This window comes from Sebastes fasciatus, chromosome 13 (genome assembly GCF_043250625.1).
Source record: "Sebastes fasciatus isolate fSebFas1 chromosome 13, fSebFas1.pri, whole genome shotgun sequence".
Lineage (NCBI taxonomy): Eukaryota > Metazoa > Chordata > Actinopteri > Perciformes > Sebastidae > Sebastes > Sebastes fasciatus.
The window spans coordinates 3,461,194-3,476,874 of NC_133807.1; the positions used below are offsets into that span (position 1 = coordinate 3,461,194).

The window sequence follows — 15,681 nt, forward strand, 5'->3', positions numbered from 1 at the left end:
AGCATGATATGGGACCTTTAAGGCAGATAAAGGCTTCAAAATTCACAAGTGGGATATTTACTGACGTATTTTATGTCTTAGAATGTTAAAATCTCTTAAGCCTGTGTTAACCACAGACCTTATTTCAGGCATCTAACTAAAACCCATTCAAAAAACTCATCGACTTCCAGACGAGGGAACCAGAAGTGCTAAAATGCTAACTCGTTTCCGTGTTTTAGGAAAGGCCTATTGAAGGAGGCTTGGTCACGCGTCAACGCGTCATATCTTTGGGGGTACAATAACACATGTGCAGTAAATTCTGGTCTGCACTCGCCGAAATTGAGCCAATACTTGCAACGCACGACCGCAGCTTCAGATACACTGCGCATGTGTTATACCTCATACCCCAAGACCCGTGTCCCTCCGTGTCCCAGCCTCCTTCAATAGGCCCTGGGTTTTAGGACTTATTTCTGCACCACTCTCTATCACTTGTCTTCAGATCAGCCAATAGCAAAATGCAATTGCAATAGCCATGTTTCAACCAGTAGAGGTCAGCAAAATGTAGAATTCAAAAACTTTGCACTAAAATGTCTATGTACTAAATACCCATAGACATTGGTTTGCAGCTGAAACAAATGGTTTGGGGGTTTAGTTACAATTTAAAAAGCCACAATAGTCCAGAATCAGCCATCATTGGAACACACACGCAAGCAAAAAACATGCCATTTTTGATCCCTTAAAGTTTCAGTAGTCAGTATATTTTTGGCTTCATTGGACAAAAATTCCATAATAACCTTTCAGCATATTGTAATTCAAGTGTTCTGATAGAAAACTAAACTTCTGCTCCTCCTCATGGTTCTGTTTTCAGGCTTTAGAACATCTAGCCCGTGACGGGAGACTTTGACCAATCACAGGTCATTTCATTGAGAGAGCGTTCCTATTGGCTGTGCTCCAGTCATGTGACCGGAACTTGGTGTTCCTTCACCAGATTTCACAATGGCGGCAGCGTCACAAACTTTCTAATTTTCCAGCTAAACCGTACACTACAAGATGATTCTGAAAACATCTGAGGAGAGAAATAGGCATTAACCTAACATAATATTGATTCATATTTGATCAGCGCTGACTAGTTTGACCGTTTGGTCGGAGTTCACGAGTGATTGACAGCCGACTCTCATAGACAGCAGATGGACAGCAGACCTCAGATCAGCTCTTACTGCTTGTTTTCCTCCGGTCTCTGAAATCTTGCAGATGCCGCTAGGAGCCCCAGAGGACACTGGAGGACACTGGAGGACACAGAGGCACATTATTTTTTTCCAGATTACCTGTTTCATGTACTACTGTCAGGATATAGCAACCGTTTTATAAAAATAACTTCTTTTAATCATATTTGCTCCAATCTCGCCTACTGCTGCTTTAATATGTGTCCCCCCGATGTTGAAACAAAACCTACACCCTACTGTACACATGTCACATTCTCATTATGGGCTGAGCCCTCCTAAAGGTCTGATCCTAGAATCACTCCTGCTACAAAAGTAGTGATGCACAGTTCCAAGAACAATTCACAGGAAGAAGTAAAAGACATAAAGATAGGACAAAAACAAACAGAAATAAACATATAACTATGATGTATACAAGTGAAAAAGGCAACCTTTCTGAACAGTAGTCACTATATAGAGGACGGATATGATGTCACTTGTGTTACCGAGCGGCATAATCTGAGTGGTTGTATAACGTTACACATTTTCCCCTCAATTTCAACTGATGCGTATTACCAAGAATTACTTGGAATGAGAACTAAAGATGTAATGCTAGATTCTATTTGATACACGTATATAACAGCTGTAGGCTCTGTGATGCAGAGAGAGAAAGTCACATCTTCCCCGCTCCACTTGAATCTTGAGTTCAAATCCACAAAGCAAACTAGTACAACGTGCTCTCCTGGTGCGGTTTTACGACATCTCTCGCCCATTTCCGGCATCCCGCCATTTTGAATCGAAGCAGAGCAGCGCGTTCACATTCAACTGTTTGTCTCCTCACACACGGCCTGCACATCCGGAGCATCGCCGCCTTTAACGCACTGCTTTGTCGACTTCTGCCAGAGTTAAGTCGGTCCAGGAGACCTGCATACATCGTCCGCTTCTTCCTCTGGTTCATGGTCTGACATTTGGTGAAGACAGCGGAGGAGAGCAGGTAAGAGCCCTGAACCTGAACCCGGACCACAGGCTGCTGCCGAGCACAGCTAGCACAGTTAGCTCTATGGCTAACGCAGAAGGCTCCACGCAAGACTCAACGCCACACTGTGGAGACGATATCATCTCATAACTCTCTGAGCTATCTATACTGTTCACGCTGTGTGTGTATAAAGTAACGGTGCGTGTTCGTGTTACGTAACGTCCTACATTGTGGTCACATGCTCGGTGTGGACGTCGTCCTGGTGAAGACAACAGTTAGCTCATGAAGCTAACGTTAGCTGTCTCGCTAGCTCCGCTCTTCGTGTTGCTCTGCCGTTCACTGGATGGATGTTCCTAATGGTGCTGGTTCTGTATGGTATTGGTCCTGTAGGTGAAAGATGACGCAGTTTTTACCCCCGAACCTGCTGGCCCTCTTTGCACCGCGGGACCCCATCCCCTTCCTGCCTCAGCTGGAGAAGCTGCCCCACGAGAAACATCACAACCAGCCCTACAGCGGCATCGCGCCCTTCATCAGGCATTTCGAGGTAAATATTTCATGTTTATGTAATATTTGTATGCTCTGATTTATGTACATATAGTTCCTCAATACCTCATTTACCGTCCCCTTTACAGACATGCCCACTTTATGATAATCACATGCAGTTTTGGGCAAAAAACATGCCGTTTTTAATCACTTAATGTGTCCCCCCCAATGTTGAAACAAGACCTGTAGACGCCCTACTATACACATGTCACATTCTCATTATGGGCTGAGCCCCCTAAAGGTCTGATCCTAGAATCACTCCTGCTACAAAAGTAGTGATGCACAGTTCCAAGAACAATTCACAGGAAGAAGTAAAAGACATAAAGCTAAGAACAAGGACAACAAAGCTGAACAAACGTAGAAATAAACACATAACTATTATGTAAACAAGTAGGTGAAAAAGGCAACCTTTCTGAACAGTAGTCACTATATGAAGGATGGAAATGCTAAATTATATTTTAAACACCTCTAGGCTGTATGATGCAGAGAGAGAAAGTCATATTTTCCACGCTACACTTGAATACCGTCACCATGCTTTGTTTTATCTTCACTCTGTGATCAGGATCCTAGAGATGCCCCTCCACCAACAAGAGCAGAGACACGTGATGAGCGGCTGGAGAGAAAGGTATGATATGAGATGAGATGAAGGGGCCATGACCGGTGCTCAGTAAAAGGAGCGTTTCAAGACTCTTCCCGGTCTGTGAAGATGCTAGTTCAGGCTCGGGATGCTACACAAGCTTGTGTACGAGACACCATTGTCAATTTTTCTATAAGCAGGGTCTGAAATTAACCTGTGTCACTTCCTCCCGCTGTGGCAGACAAGTATTTTTTATTTGTCTGCCACTCAGAAATGTTATCTACCACTTTTGAAATCTCTGCGCTAAATGAAGGAATAACATTTTAGATCTGAAGTCCATTCAATGTTCGATATATTTAACATAAAAAAACATTATATACATGGTAAATTACAGTGCTGGAATTACACCGTAGCTTCTGGGGAGCCCTAATTTTGGGGGGAGGGAGGTACTGTACACTGTGCTGTACTTATTGTTATCTATAGTGGTTATTTGCATAAAAACACACAATTTAAATGATTATTTAAATATTTACTTTGATTAAAACAAATCTTGGTAAGTTGTTAGAGAAAATTATGACCTGTTTAAATTCCTATCTATTTTATATTGATGTGAAAACATCTCCTTCAAACAACTGGATTTATTCAAGTTTCCCGCTAAAAACTTAATTTTACGAGATTACATTTGAACACGCCATGAACGTTGTAATTTACCTTTGCCCAATGGTCATTTTGCTGAGCAGAGCTTGAACGTCTCATAATATTAACTGAATGGCACCTCCATTAATGTTAGTAGCTCCACTATTTATCCAGTCAGGACTGTGCTGCCCACTGGCTGCTAACAGCTAACGTTACTAACGTTACTAACACTATCCTGCTGATTTAAACACAGATCTGTTTTTTACAGTGTTGCGTTATCAGGGGAAAATAGGGTGCGTCCCCTCAGGTTTAGTAGTGCCATGCTTTTGAGCGCTTTTTTTTTCTTCTCCGCCTTGACTCCAGTCGAAAACAAACTGAAACATGATACAGCGTACCTATGCGTCATTGTGCAGCATAACTATGGGAAAGCATCAATAAGAGGAATCGATACTCACAGAGGCAAAAGATGCTAAGAAAGCGGACAACTACGGTTCTCTATTCCCATCCCCAGCATTTTCCCTGCCTGCCAACATGGCGGGTGCCCTGATGATTTCACCCGACACTGCCAACAATTTTCCCGCATTTGGCGGGTGCTAATTTCAGACCCTGTCTATACGACTGCGTACCCAGTGCTATAAACCAAATGGGTAAAAAATGCAACAGTCCGTTATTGATATAGAGTAAAACCGGCTGGTTTATACTGTATGTTGTGCTCCGTGGTGATGCAACCATTACTCCAGGAGCATAGCCAAAGTAATTGCAGTTTAACTGACAGTGAAAGCATAAACAGTTGTATGAAGTCCTCTTCAAATGTCTTGTTTTGTCCACAACTCAAAGAGATTCAGTTTACTGTCATAGAGAAGTAAAGAAACCAGAAAATATTTAGAATTTAAACTATTGTCTTAAAAAAATTACTCAAACTGATTAATCAGGTATCAAAATAGTTGATTAACTTAATAGTTGACAACTCTTCAATTCATCGTTGCAGCTCTACTTTCAACGATGCAATGTAGTAACTTACATGCAGCCAGCTTTCATTTTTCAGATTTAAGTTATTTGTATGTGGTCATCTGTAAACAAACGGGAAATTTGAGAATCTTTGTTTTGTGAACGAGCGAAATACATAATCTGAAACTCATAAAGTTGTTCAAGTGAAACCAGTGCAGACGGTATGATTTTACACAGAGCATCAAGATCAGGGCTGCAACTAACGGCTATTTAGATAATCAATTAATCCGTCGATCGTTACTTTGATTAATCAATTAGTTATCAGATAAAAAGATAAAAGCTCCATTTTATTATTACCAGCATTTTATTAAAAAAAAACAATGTATTCCTCATCTTCTTGTACAATGCTCTTTTGCTACAGTACAGTAAAAAATAAAATAAATGGACATTGGGGATGCAGTCATGCACTGAGAATACAAATGTAATGACTATATATTTGATCAGATATTGCTGTTGTAAAGAAATCAGTCGTGGAATGTAACTAAATATATTTACTCAAGTGCTGTAAGTACAATTTTGAGGTACTTGTACTTTATTTGAGTGTTTCCATTTCTGTTATTTTCTACTATAGATTAAACTACCCAGCAGTATATAAAGTAATTTAAATGAGCTCCACCTTTACCAGTAGGGACGTAACGGTACACAAAATTCACAGTTCGATACGTTCTCTGTACAATAGGGAAAACAAAGAAAATGCAGAAAATAACTTTTTTTTATTATTTTGAAATTGTTAAAGGTCCCATATTATAAAAAGTGACATTTTCATGGCTTTTATATTATAAAGCAGGTTGAAGTTCTATATAAATACTTTGAAAGTATCGAAACACTTAATCCACAGAGAAATACACACAGCCCTGACAAGCCGTCAGGATTTCTGTCCATTTGTGATGTCACAAATCTACAATATTTAGAACATTTCAAAGTTTAAAAGTAAACATTCTAAATGTGTCCCAGTTTATTTCCCTTTGCAGTGTATGTGAATGACATCAGCTGACAGGAAGTAAACGTGGAGCGTTTCAGACAGGGTAAATACAGGTATATTCAGGCAGGTTTTTTTAAACAATAAAGTATGTAAACATGTTCTAGTAGAAACCCTAAATACAAATATGAACCTGAAAATGAGCATGATATGTCTCCTTTAACAACCAACAGTTGCTCATTGGTCATAATTCCCACTTTAACAGTTAATTCACTCTAATACTGACAGCTGGTCAGATTATTACGCTGGTTGTAGGAGAGTTTTGAACCTTGTGCCACGGTTCGCTTTATTATAGTAGTGTACACTGAGTGTATATGAAAGCTGCATTTTTCCAGCGGTCCATGGAGCTGCACACAGACTGGGACAGTGATCCCAAGCGAGCATTGAGTGATTGTTGAGAATTGACCATTTCCTGCTAATCTTTTGCTTTTGCAGAGGCGAGAGAAGATCGAGAGGAGGCAAACAGTAGTGGAGACAGAACTCAAGCTTTGTAAGTTTTCACAGTGACACACTTGGCAAGCTCTTTTTATTGGCTCACACTAATCCTGCTTTCCTATTTGCATTATTTCAGGGGACCCCCATAATGACCCCAATGCACAAGGGGATGCCTTCAAGACATTGTTTGTTGCACGAGTGGTGAGTATGCTGAAACAAATGACTGTGCGATTTTAAGTGTTCTTGAAGCAAGTCTGTAGATTAAGCAAAAATTTCTATTTGTTGTTGTCTAATGGTATTCTGTCTTTGTTGTAGAACTATGATACTACAGAGTCCAAGCTTCGTCGTGAGTTTGAGGTCTATGGCCCCATCAAACGGGTAAGTTTAGCTACTGTTTCTCACTTGTCTAGACCTGTTTACAGTAAGTGTTCAAAGAACACTTTAATTACATCCTATATATGTGTCCCTGCAAGCCTACACCTTGAAATCCATTCAGATTATATCTAAATCTGTTAAGCCTACAGGAATTGTTTTGGATAAAAAGTCTTTAAGTTGCCACTATTTGTGCCAGTGTCATGTTCAGAACTTGTTCTGATACCTCAGGGACACCTGAAACATTTAGAGATATGTCAGTGGCACATCCACTTTTGCACACTGTATTCTTAATTTATTTTGTTGTGCAATGTAATGTAATTGAAATTCCAAATTCCAAATTGTTGTCAATAGGGATGCACCGATACAAGTATCGGGTCCGATACTGTGCTCATGTACTCGCAAAACTCTCCGATACCACGTTGCGGTGGTGCGCCCGACCCCGCTGGGCCGGGATCCCACCTCAGCCGGCACGCCGGCCCTCACTTTTCATTGCTCCACAGGGTTTTGCTTGCACCCTCTGACTTGCGCGTGCGTTAGACCCCTTGGTCCGTGTGGGTTGCCGAACATCGGCACAGACCCTTGGCGCCTTTTACGTAGGCCGAGTCCTGATCTGGCGGCACTACGCGGTCGAGGCACACTGAGGACAGTCCGCCCCGGAGCAGGGGGCCGTCCCCGGCGCGGAGAGAGGTCGCAGCGAGCCCTTTGTCAATGGTGCGACGACGTCCAGGCGGGGAGCGTTGTAAAGCTGCGGCAGCGAGCCACCTTCGCCCCGAGCCTTTCCAAGCCGACCTAGATCCGGTCGCGGTGCACCGCCTCGTAAGCGGGACTCCCCGGTCTGCCGTGTGTCGCTCACACCCTCCAGCTGGCTGTTAACGAGGGTCTTTTGGCACAGAGAAGTACTCTTATCGGTACTCGGTATCGGCGAGTACCGAAATGTAAGTACTTGGTGGTATCGGTGCATCCCTAGTTGTCAGCAAATATTGCCCCAAGGAACGGTGCAAATGGTCATGTCACAAAAATAATTATTCTGTCATTATGTTTGTGCTCAGTCATTGTAAAAATGTAACTGCTTGTACAGTGTTGCACAACTGACCTGCAATAAATGGCGCATTGGGTTATTTATTTATTTATATATATACTGTGTGTGTGTGTGTGTGTGTGTGTATATGTATAGATATATATCTATTTATATATATATATATATATAGATATATATATATATATATCTATATATATATATATATATATACACACACACACACACACAGCTGATGTGGTGTGTAAATGTATTGGGGTGTGGACTAGCAGGTTTGTTTGTGTAATGATGAATTCCACAGCCAACCAATATCTCCATGCATTTTGTTTGTTCCAGATTTACATAGTCTACAACAAGAGGACGGGGAAGCCTCGGGGCTATGCATTCATTGAGTATGAGCATGAACGGGACATGCACTGTGAGTACCAATGTAGACCTCTGAGTCCAAACCGTTCTGTATATATCACATGTTCATGAAGACTGATCTCTGACATGCAGGGTTGGTTCTTCAGTTGAACCCCCTGTCCTATATTCTATATGCATATTTATGTAATGATACTGGGGTGGGGACATTCTCTAACCCTTTAGGAAGGCGACTACTACCTAACGACAAAATAGATAGTTTGTGCAATCAGTACTTTTTAAAGTACACATATTCTACAATTTGCATGTTGAAGTCTGGTGGTTGTGTGAAATGTGTGTCTGTGTTTGACGCGTGTCATCAGTTGACTAATAGTCTGGTTGAGGAGGGGGAACCACTTCATTCAGTGGGGCATCCTGGGAAAAGTGGGAGGACCAAGAGGTAGAGCTGTGTCTTTTCATCTGTGAACCTGAACATCTTCTGCCTGTCAAAGGGCACATTGTCTTTTTAACTGTTAGGCGTTGTAGCTCTGTGGAAGAGCAGCTCTCCTGGGTGGACTGTGATGGTAAGCACAAAGGTCAGGCTGGTCACCAAGCATTGAATGGGGTTATGTATCAAGGACTGTATGGAAACCCTTCTTTTGTAGGACCCTAGGTATTGAGCTTGTTTGTCAAAGTTTTTTTATTGGTGGTCTTCAACCCTGGTCATGGTGAGATTAGTTCAATTCACCACAGTAGTGAGATAATTTTAAGCCGGCGGTGATGCCACGGTGAATAACAGAGTACTGTCCCATTAGACAAGCGAATGGTGCCATCTTAACACAATGACACCATTCTGGGATTTATCAGTGTGATCGGCTCTTCAAGACCAGAGTTGCTGAATCACAGCACACGTGTAGTCATAGTTGGGGGGGTGAACTGAGGGGGGATGTGGGGGCTAAACAGTATATTAACTGTGTGTTGTTCTCATTGCCACTGCAGCCGCCAATCTGTGATGGCTATTGGCCAGAGCTGGCTGGCAGATGATGATGGTTATGATACATCTACACCCTACTACCACAGCTCAGTATATGGTTGGTATAATGGGTTTGTATGATGGGTAAGATTTCTTTCCACCCTCCATCTCCTACATAGGGAAGAGGAGCTACGTTCAATGGGTAAAGCGTCTTTCTTTGCAAGCCCTGAAGAGCTTTCAGTGCAATAACTACTACTTGGATCTTAGGCTTTGACCATTGAACGCACCCCTGACCACTAGTGTATTAAATGTTGCCCAATGATTCTGCCCTTTATGTCAAAGCCGCCTCATGTTATTTAGGGCTCATGCTTCGCAATAACTTAGCTGTATGGAGGGGCACAATGTCGGTGAACAAGAAAGAGAAATCCAATGTGTTGTTCCACAGCTGTCAGACCCACCACCTTCTGGTGGAGGTAGTTGTGATTAATGCTGTGTAGATTGACTGAATATGTAGCAGCTTTTCAGAATCCCAGTGACGCAATTTTCAGTCTTTCTTGTTGCGTAGCAATACATTCCAGTAATGTGTAAAAATAGGTCAGCAGGGAAGGCATTAGTCTAGGCGTGCGAGCGCTGCGCCCCTCGTAGTTTCACCAGGTAGATCGGCTGTTCCAGGAGCAGAGCATATCGTCATTCAAATCCGACCTGGGTATGCGACGGTTTTCGAAAAATCGACTAGTTCCCAGTGATTATTGAATGTTTGCTTGGAATGCAAATCCCCATCAGCAATACGCCTGCCACGACATAGTTGCGTCCCACACACATCGGCTACTGGTTCACATTAAAAAAACATCAGAAATATACTAGCGGAGGTAATTTCCAAATAGAGGTGTTAGTCGTTTGCTTTGACATAACCACCATGGTTAGAAAGTAGAGCATGTATTTAATGAGTGGACGTATTTTACCAGCGGTAAATTTATAAGTTAGTATAGCAAAAACCCTCCAGGTGCAGCACCGTTGAGCTCTCAGGATAGTTTATTTATGTACGGTACTCACACGTGCGGAACAGAAATTCTAGAGTACCTGGACAATTTTTGCAGTGCACCAGTTGTTGTCAGCTCAGCTGTAGAATGCTAGTTGGTTTTAGTCCAGTTAGACCTAGCCGGGGTTAATCAAGCTCAGTGGGCCATGCTTTGTGTCAAACTGTACGCCAACGATGTTCAACTGAAAATCTGGTTTATCTGTGGATACACTTGAAACATTTAATGTACGGCTGCATGACTGTGCCTGCCCTGTATGTACGAGCGAAAGCTGCAGCTAAGGAATTATAGGACTGCATTCTGCAATTACTTTTCCGTAATATATATAAATAGTTAAAATATCAGTGCTAATTAAAAAGGCACCTCAAGATGTATATAATGGAAGCTGAGCTTTTCTGTGACTCCGTTCCCCAAACTGCCTATTTTTCTGAGTAAACCTCTGTGAGCCTGGCAGGGTTGTAGAGCCCAATTGACTCAATAAAGTTCACAACCCCATTAAATCTATCTAAATGTTATGATACTGTCCAAAACCAATAGGTCTGAGCTGGCTTTAATAGAAATGGCAGATGAGGGCAATCTTCTTGGTAATTCTGCTAAAATGGGCTATTCATACATTATTTATTCACTACATAACATAAGGTAGATACTAATTAATGTAGCCTTACATATTAATTCATAACAATAGTAAGGTCAAGATTCTTATAGAAAAGTTTCAGTTTATGTACATGTCAGTAAATAAGTTTAAAAACACTGGACTATTGATATTTCAGGCCACTTTAGATCCAACACATGCCAGTTTGTCCGTGAACATGACTTGATTGAATTCTTAGTATAAAAAAGAAAAGAAAAAAAGGGGGGTTGTGATAAGACAACTCCTGTAAGGAAGGTAGCACCGTTTTTTGTTTTTGTCTGTTTTTTTTTGTTTTTTTTCAGTTGGTCAGTTTGGTAGGACTGGTGGTGGGGGTTTGGTAAGGCCCTATCATTGGATGGATGTGAACACAGGAAGTGGATGGGGTTCTGGTAAGGCCCCCTGATAGAGGTTTTGTGATGGTATGTGTACTCTGGTGCTGGGGGATTTTTGGTAAGGCCTTAAGACTGGGGCAGAGACTTTGATAAGGCCCATGAGTGAGGGATTATGGTAAGACCTTCAAGTGTATAGTTTGAGTGAGGGAGTCTGGTAAGGCCCTCTGACTGTTTATGTGAGGATTTGGTAAGGCCCTCAGTCTGTCTGCTGTAAATTGATGGGTTTCGGTAAGGCCCTCTTCTTGGACGTTTAAAGTTGTATCCTCAGGGATCATCACTACATCAGACCAGTGTAGCAGCCAGGATGAGCCGCCTGGATTTCGCCAAGTCCACCTTCCATTATACAAGACTAATGTGTAGTATAACGGGATGAGGGATGATGACAAAGTCTGAATATATGCCAAAATGCTGGAGACCCCTTTGTTGCTTGTGTTTATCTCTCATGAAGCTTGCAAATGCCATACCATAATATTTGATTTGAAAATCCAATTCTGCCAATAGTACATGATCAATTTGATCTGCCTGACCAGTGACATACTGTTGTGTGTGCGCACAATCACTAATTTATTCTCAAGCATTAGTAAATATTAAAGGTCAAAATCGAGTGTCTGGACTTACGATAGATTTCAGTTGTTCAGAAACTTGAAACGCATTGCAGTGTGCGCGCCTGGCGTGTTCGAATTTCAAAGAAATGACATTTCACCTGTAAGAAAAAATCTGATATTTGTCACAGGTGAATACAACACATACAGTTATGGTAATCACAGTGCTTTTAATTGCAGATGACTACAATATCAACTTTCCCAGCAGATTGAGTTAAATATAACAAATATATAATACAGAGCTGACGTACGTGCTAACTGGCCGTCGGCTGTAGTCTTTGCGGTGTGTTCAATTGCAACCTTTTGGCAAAGACAAAGGCGACGTCAGGCGACTCAACAGTTGGCCTTTGTCGCCGCTAGTCCTTTGATGTTGGGTTGGTGTGTCTGAGCCTTAAAACAACCTGGACGACTTAAAATGGCTACATTATACTGTTTAATGCAGACAAGAACTGAAAGCTGGGTATTTAAATGATGCAGTTAAAAGTGTAACATATCAATCACTCATCGGGTGGAAGGAAGTCTGCTCCCATTATCCTTCGGCTTTTACCCAGAGAGCAGCCATCTCGGCCTCGCCTGCTCCTGGTCAGTATAATAATGCACTGTTTGTTTCCTTGGCCACATTGATGCAGTCGTATTCCTATCTCACCTCTTGTCTTCCCTCTCCCCATTCCTCTTCTCCAGCCGCCTACAAGCATGCAGATGGGAAGAAGATTGACGGTAGACGGGTGCTGGTGGACGTGGAACGAGGACGCACCGTAAAAGGATGGCATCCTCGCAGGCTAGGTTAGTAGTTAACAACTCTGATTCGGTCTCTGCGGGATTAGAATGTGTGATTGGCTCTCCTTGTTGCTCACATTGCGTCGCAGGATAAAAATATAAATATATTCAAGCATGCTTAGACCGCCCACGTGAACAGCACGTGGCGGCTGCGTGATTCACGCGTCGGGTGTTCAGACCAGCTGCGTGTCTGCTGCATTTCTGTTGCTGCTGCTGTCAGCCCTTTTCTTTATACATATAGTTTGCCTTTCATAATGGCCATTTCATTATAAATGTCATGTATATTTATTTTAGACAGAAAGGTTAAGAAACGTGTGGTAATTTGTAAATAATAGTAACAATCGACAAATAAAACCCCGTACTATATTCATTCATGGAGCTCTGCAAGTCACTGCATGTTCTACAACACTGTCCTGCAAATATTTCAGAATAAAAGCCTTGCGTTACCACATAAAGGAATTCTGTTCCCAGGAAAAGAAAACGCTTGAGGGCTTTTATTTTGAAATGAAAGCAGGAAGTGTTGATTTAAAAATAAATCTTTACTTTTTTTTCTATGGCCGTAACATATTCTACAGATGTCTAGACATCAAGACTGTAGTTATGTTGCTGGTATGATGTGTATATACAGTCAATAGATCACCTTCACTGTCTGTTGTTGCTGTGAACCGCGCGGCTCCCATCAAAAATAGGCGAGACGCGTGTCTCACGCAGGCTGTGTGGCTGCTCTAACCTGTTAACAAGGACACCGAAATAAAGAACAACAGGTAACGCAGCCGCCACATGCTGCTCTTGCGGCCGGTCTGTCCTGGGCTAAAGTGTTGAGATGGGTGAACAAAGTAGTTGCCATTATAATGTATAGTAAACTTCTGCCTCAATGGGGTGTAAACCGCTGTCTTTGTGTCTGTTAACCCTTCAAATTTGACACCCAGGTTAGTATTTTATCTTAGCTGTAGCAACACAGCCATGCCAATGCAGTGCCATCGTCTTTCTGAACACAACCTCATTGCAGGTCAAAAGGGTGGATACGTCCCCTTCAGTCACCAGTGTTGACTCTCTTGAGTCTGAGCGTCCACACTTGACACATATTTGACTTTGTCTTGCTTGTTTTTCTTATCTAGGTGGTGGATTGGGTGGCACTAGGAGAGGTGGAGCCGATGTCAACATCAAGCACTCTGGCCGAGATGATGCATCACGTTATGATGATCGCCCCCTGGGAGTAGTGTGAGTACTTTCAGCGAAGATCAGTCGTTTTGGTGTAAAATTTGAGTACCGCTGTGTATAACGGTCTTCACTTTCTGTTCTGACTGCTCACAGTGATCGGGAGCGCGGAGAGCGGGGAGAGCGGGCTGAGCGCGGAGAGCGCGGAGAACGGAGGGAGCGCAGCCGGGAGCGCGAACGGGACAACACCAACAACAAGGACAGAGAGCGCCGAAGGTCCCGATCCCGCGAACGGCGCCGACGCACTCGTTCCCGAGAGAGGGAGAGGCCGATTGGGGTAGGAGAGGACGGTGGCAGCGTTGGCGGGGGCGGTGGTAGCGGCGGCGGTGGTAGTGGTGGCGGCGGCGGTGGTAGTAGCCGGCGTCGAGAGCGAGAGAAGGACCGTGGGGGGGCAGCGGGAGGAGACAGCAGGAGTAGGGAGAGGAGTCGAGAACGGAAGAAAAGGAGCAGGAGCCGGGATCGCAAGAGAGACAGGGAGAGAGGCAAGGGGCTGGACGGGGAGGAGGTCAGCCAGGGAGACGGGGCCCCCGAAGGCGGGGAGCGGATGCTGGAGGAGAACGAGGGAGAAGTGGGTGAAGGAGGCGTGGAGGAGCGTAGAGACAGGGACAGAGAAAGGGATAGGGACCGCAGGCGCAGCCACAGGGACAGAGACAGGCGCAGGGGAGACCGGGACAGAGACAGGGAGCACAAGAGGGAGCGGGGGGAGAGAGACAGGGGGGAACGCAGAGAGGAGCGCCACGGTTCCCTACGAGACGACATGGGCCCCCAAGATGACATGGGCAACGAGGACGAGGGAGGTGCGCCGCCGCACATGGAAGAGTACAGTCAGGACGGGATGATAGACCAGCAGTCGGTGCCATCGGCTGACGGCTACGTTTCCAGCGAGAACGGCTACAAGATGGAGGCACCAGGTGATGAGTACTGAGATATGGCCCCTCTCCCAGCAGACCCCCCCTCTCGTAAATAAGTTGTTTCATACTATACTTTAACTTTTTACCAAGGCACAGGAAGCCTAAATGATGTCGGAGCTTCTTCAGTAGCTTTTCCTCCTATTTGTCAAGAATCTTTTGAAATATTCCACTTAATATCGTTGCACGCACAGTTGATGCATAGAAACTGATTTGATCTCACTAAAGTTGCAGCTGTCCTTGCATTGCCCAACTAATCCGTGCCACTAGATGTTCTCAGATTACCTTAACGGTCTTTTTTTTTTCTTCTTTTTTCACTCGGCTTGGGATGAACTATAAAACACAAGCTCTATTCGTTTTAGATGGGTACATTGTGTCGTCTTTTACTTCCAGATTCATAAAGCAGTTAGATTGTACGCGCATTTGGAACCGAGTGACAAATTTCTCCTCGATGTATGTGAAATTGAAGGAAACGTAGTATTGTGTGACAATTGAGGGCTGTTCCGTTTATTCATTCTGGAATAAAGTTTTTTTTTTAATTATATCTGCTGTCATTTTAATAAAGATGTGGCTTAAAGACAGAGCTCCTCCATATTGTATCCCCTTGACTACACAACTTGTGACTGTTTTCTTTTTTCTAATCTTTAAAGGTACTATATGTAACTTTTAGAAAGTCTTTATTATTAATGACACCGCTGTTAAGTGAACTGCAGTCAGCATCCTGTTGATCGCACTCCGTAGGCACAAGCGATCATCCCGGCATCGGCCAAAACAGTGACGTAAATTACAATCAAATATCACCGTTACTATCTGTAACGTCCAATCTCCATGATACTGTCCAGCTTGCCATTTGCAAATTACTTCATCAGCCAACAGTACGAAGCAGAACTGTCTCGAGTCCTTTACATCGAAGCCAGTCCACAGGCTTTTATAGGCAACCGAGAAAATCGGGGAAGGTCTCTATTTTTAAGTTACATTACACTCTGTCCACACAATGGCAATACAAAGCGATTAATACATGCAAATTGTTACATATAGTACCTTTTTAAGGTAACCAT

At 43.2% G+C, this 15,681-nt stretch overlaps 2 protein-coding genes across 2 annotated transcripts in view; both read left to right on the top strand.

The window, feature by feature from the left end:
• Nucleotides 1-1,938: 1,938 nt before the first annotated feature.
• Nucleotides 1,939-15,205, top strand: snrnp70 (small nuclear ribonucleoprotein 70 (U1)). Its single transcript, XM_074657301.1, has 10 exons — nucleotides 1,939-2,172; nucleotides 2,545-2,698; nucleotides 3,260-3,322; nucleotides 6,333-6,387; nucleotides 6,469-6,533; nucleotides 6,648-6,710; nucleotides 8,080-8,161; nucleotides 12,402-12,503; nucleotides 13,616-13,718; nucleotides 13,812-15,205. The coding sequence occupies exons 2-10, from the start codon at nucleotides 2,552-2,554 to the stop codon at nucleotides 14,638-14,640; spliced, it is 1,509 nt and encodes a 502-aa protein (XP_074513402.1). The 5' UTR covers nucleotides 1,939-2,172; nucleotides 2,545-2,551; the 3' UTR covers nucleotides 14,641-15,205.
• LOC141781488 (all-trans-retinol 13,14-reductase-like) overlaps nucleotides 8,558-15,681 on the top strand; it is a 92,851-nt gene continuing 85,727 nt past the window's right edge. Inside the window, exon 1 of the mRNA XM_074657254.1 lies at nucleotides 8,558-8,569. The gene's annotated coding sequence lies outside the window, so the exon portion shown is untranslated. The remainder of the gene's footprint in view (nucleotides 8,570-15,681) is intronic.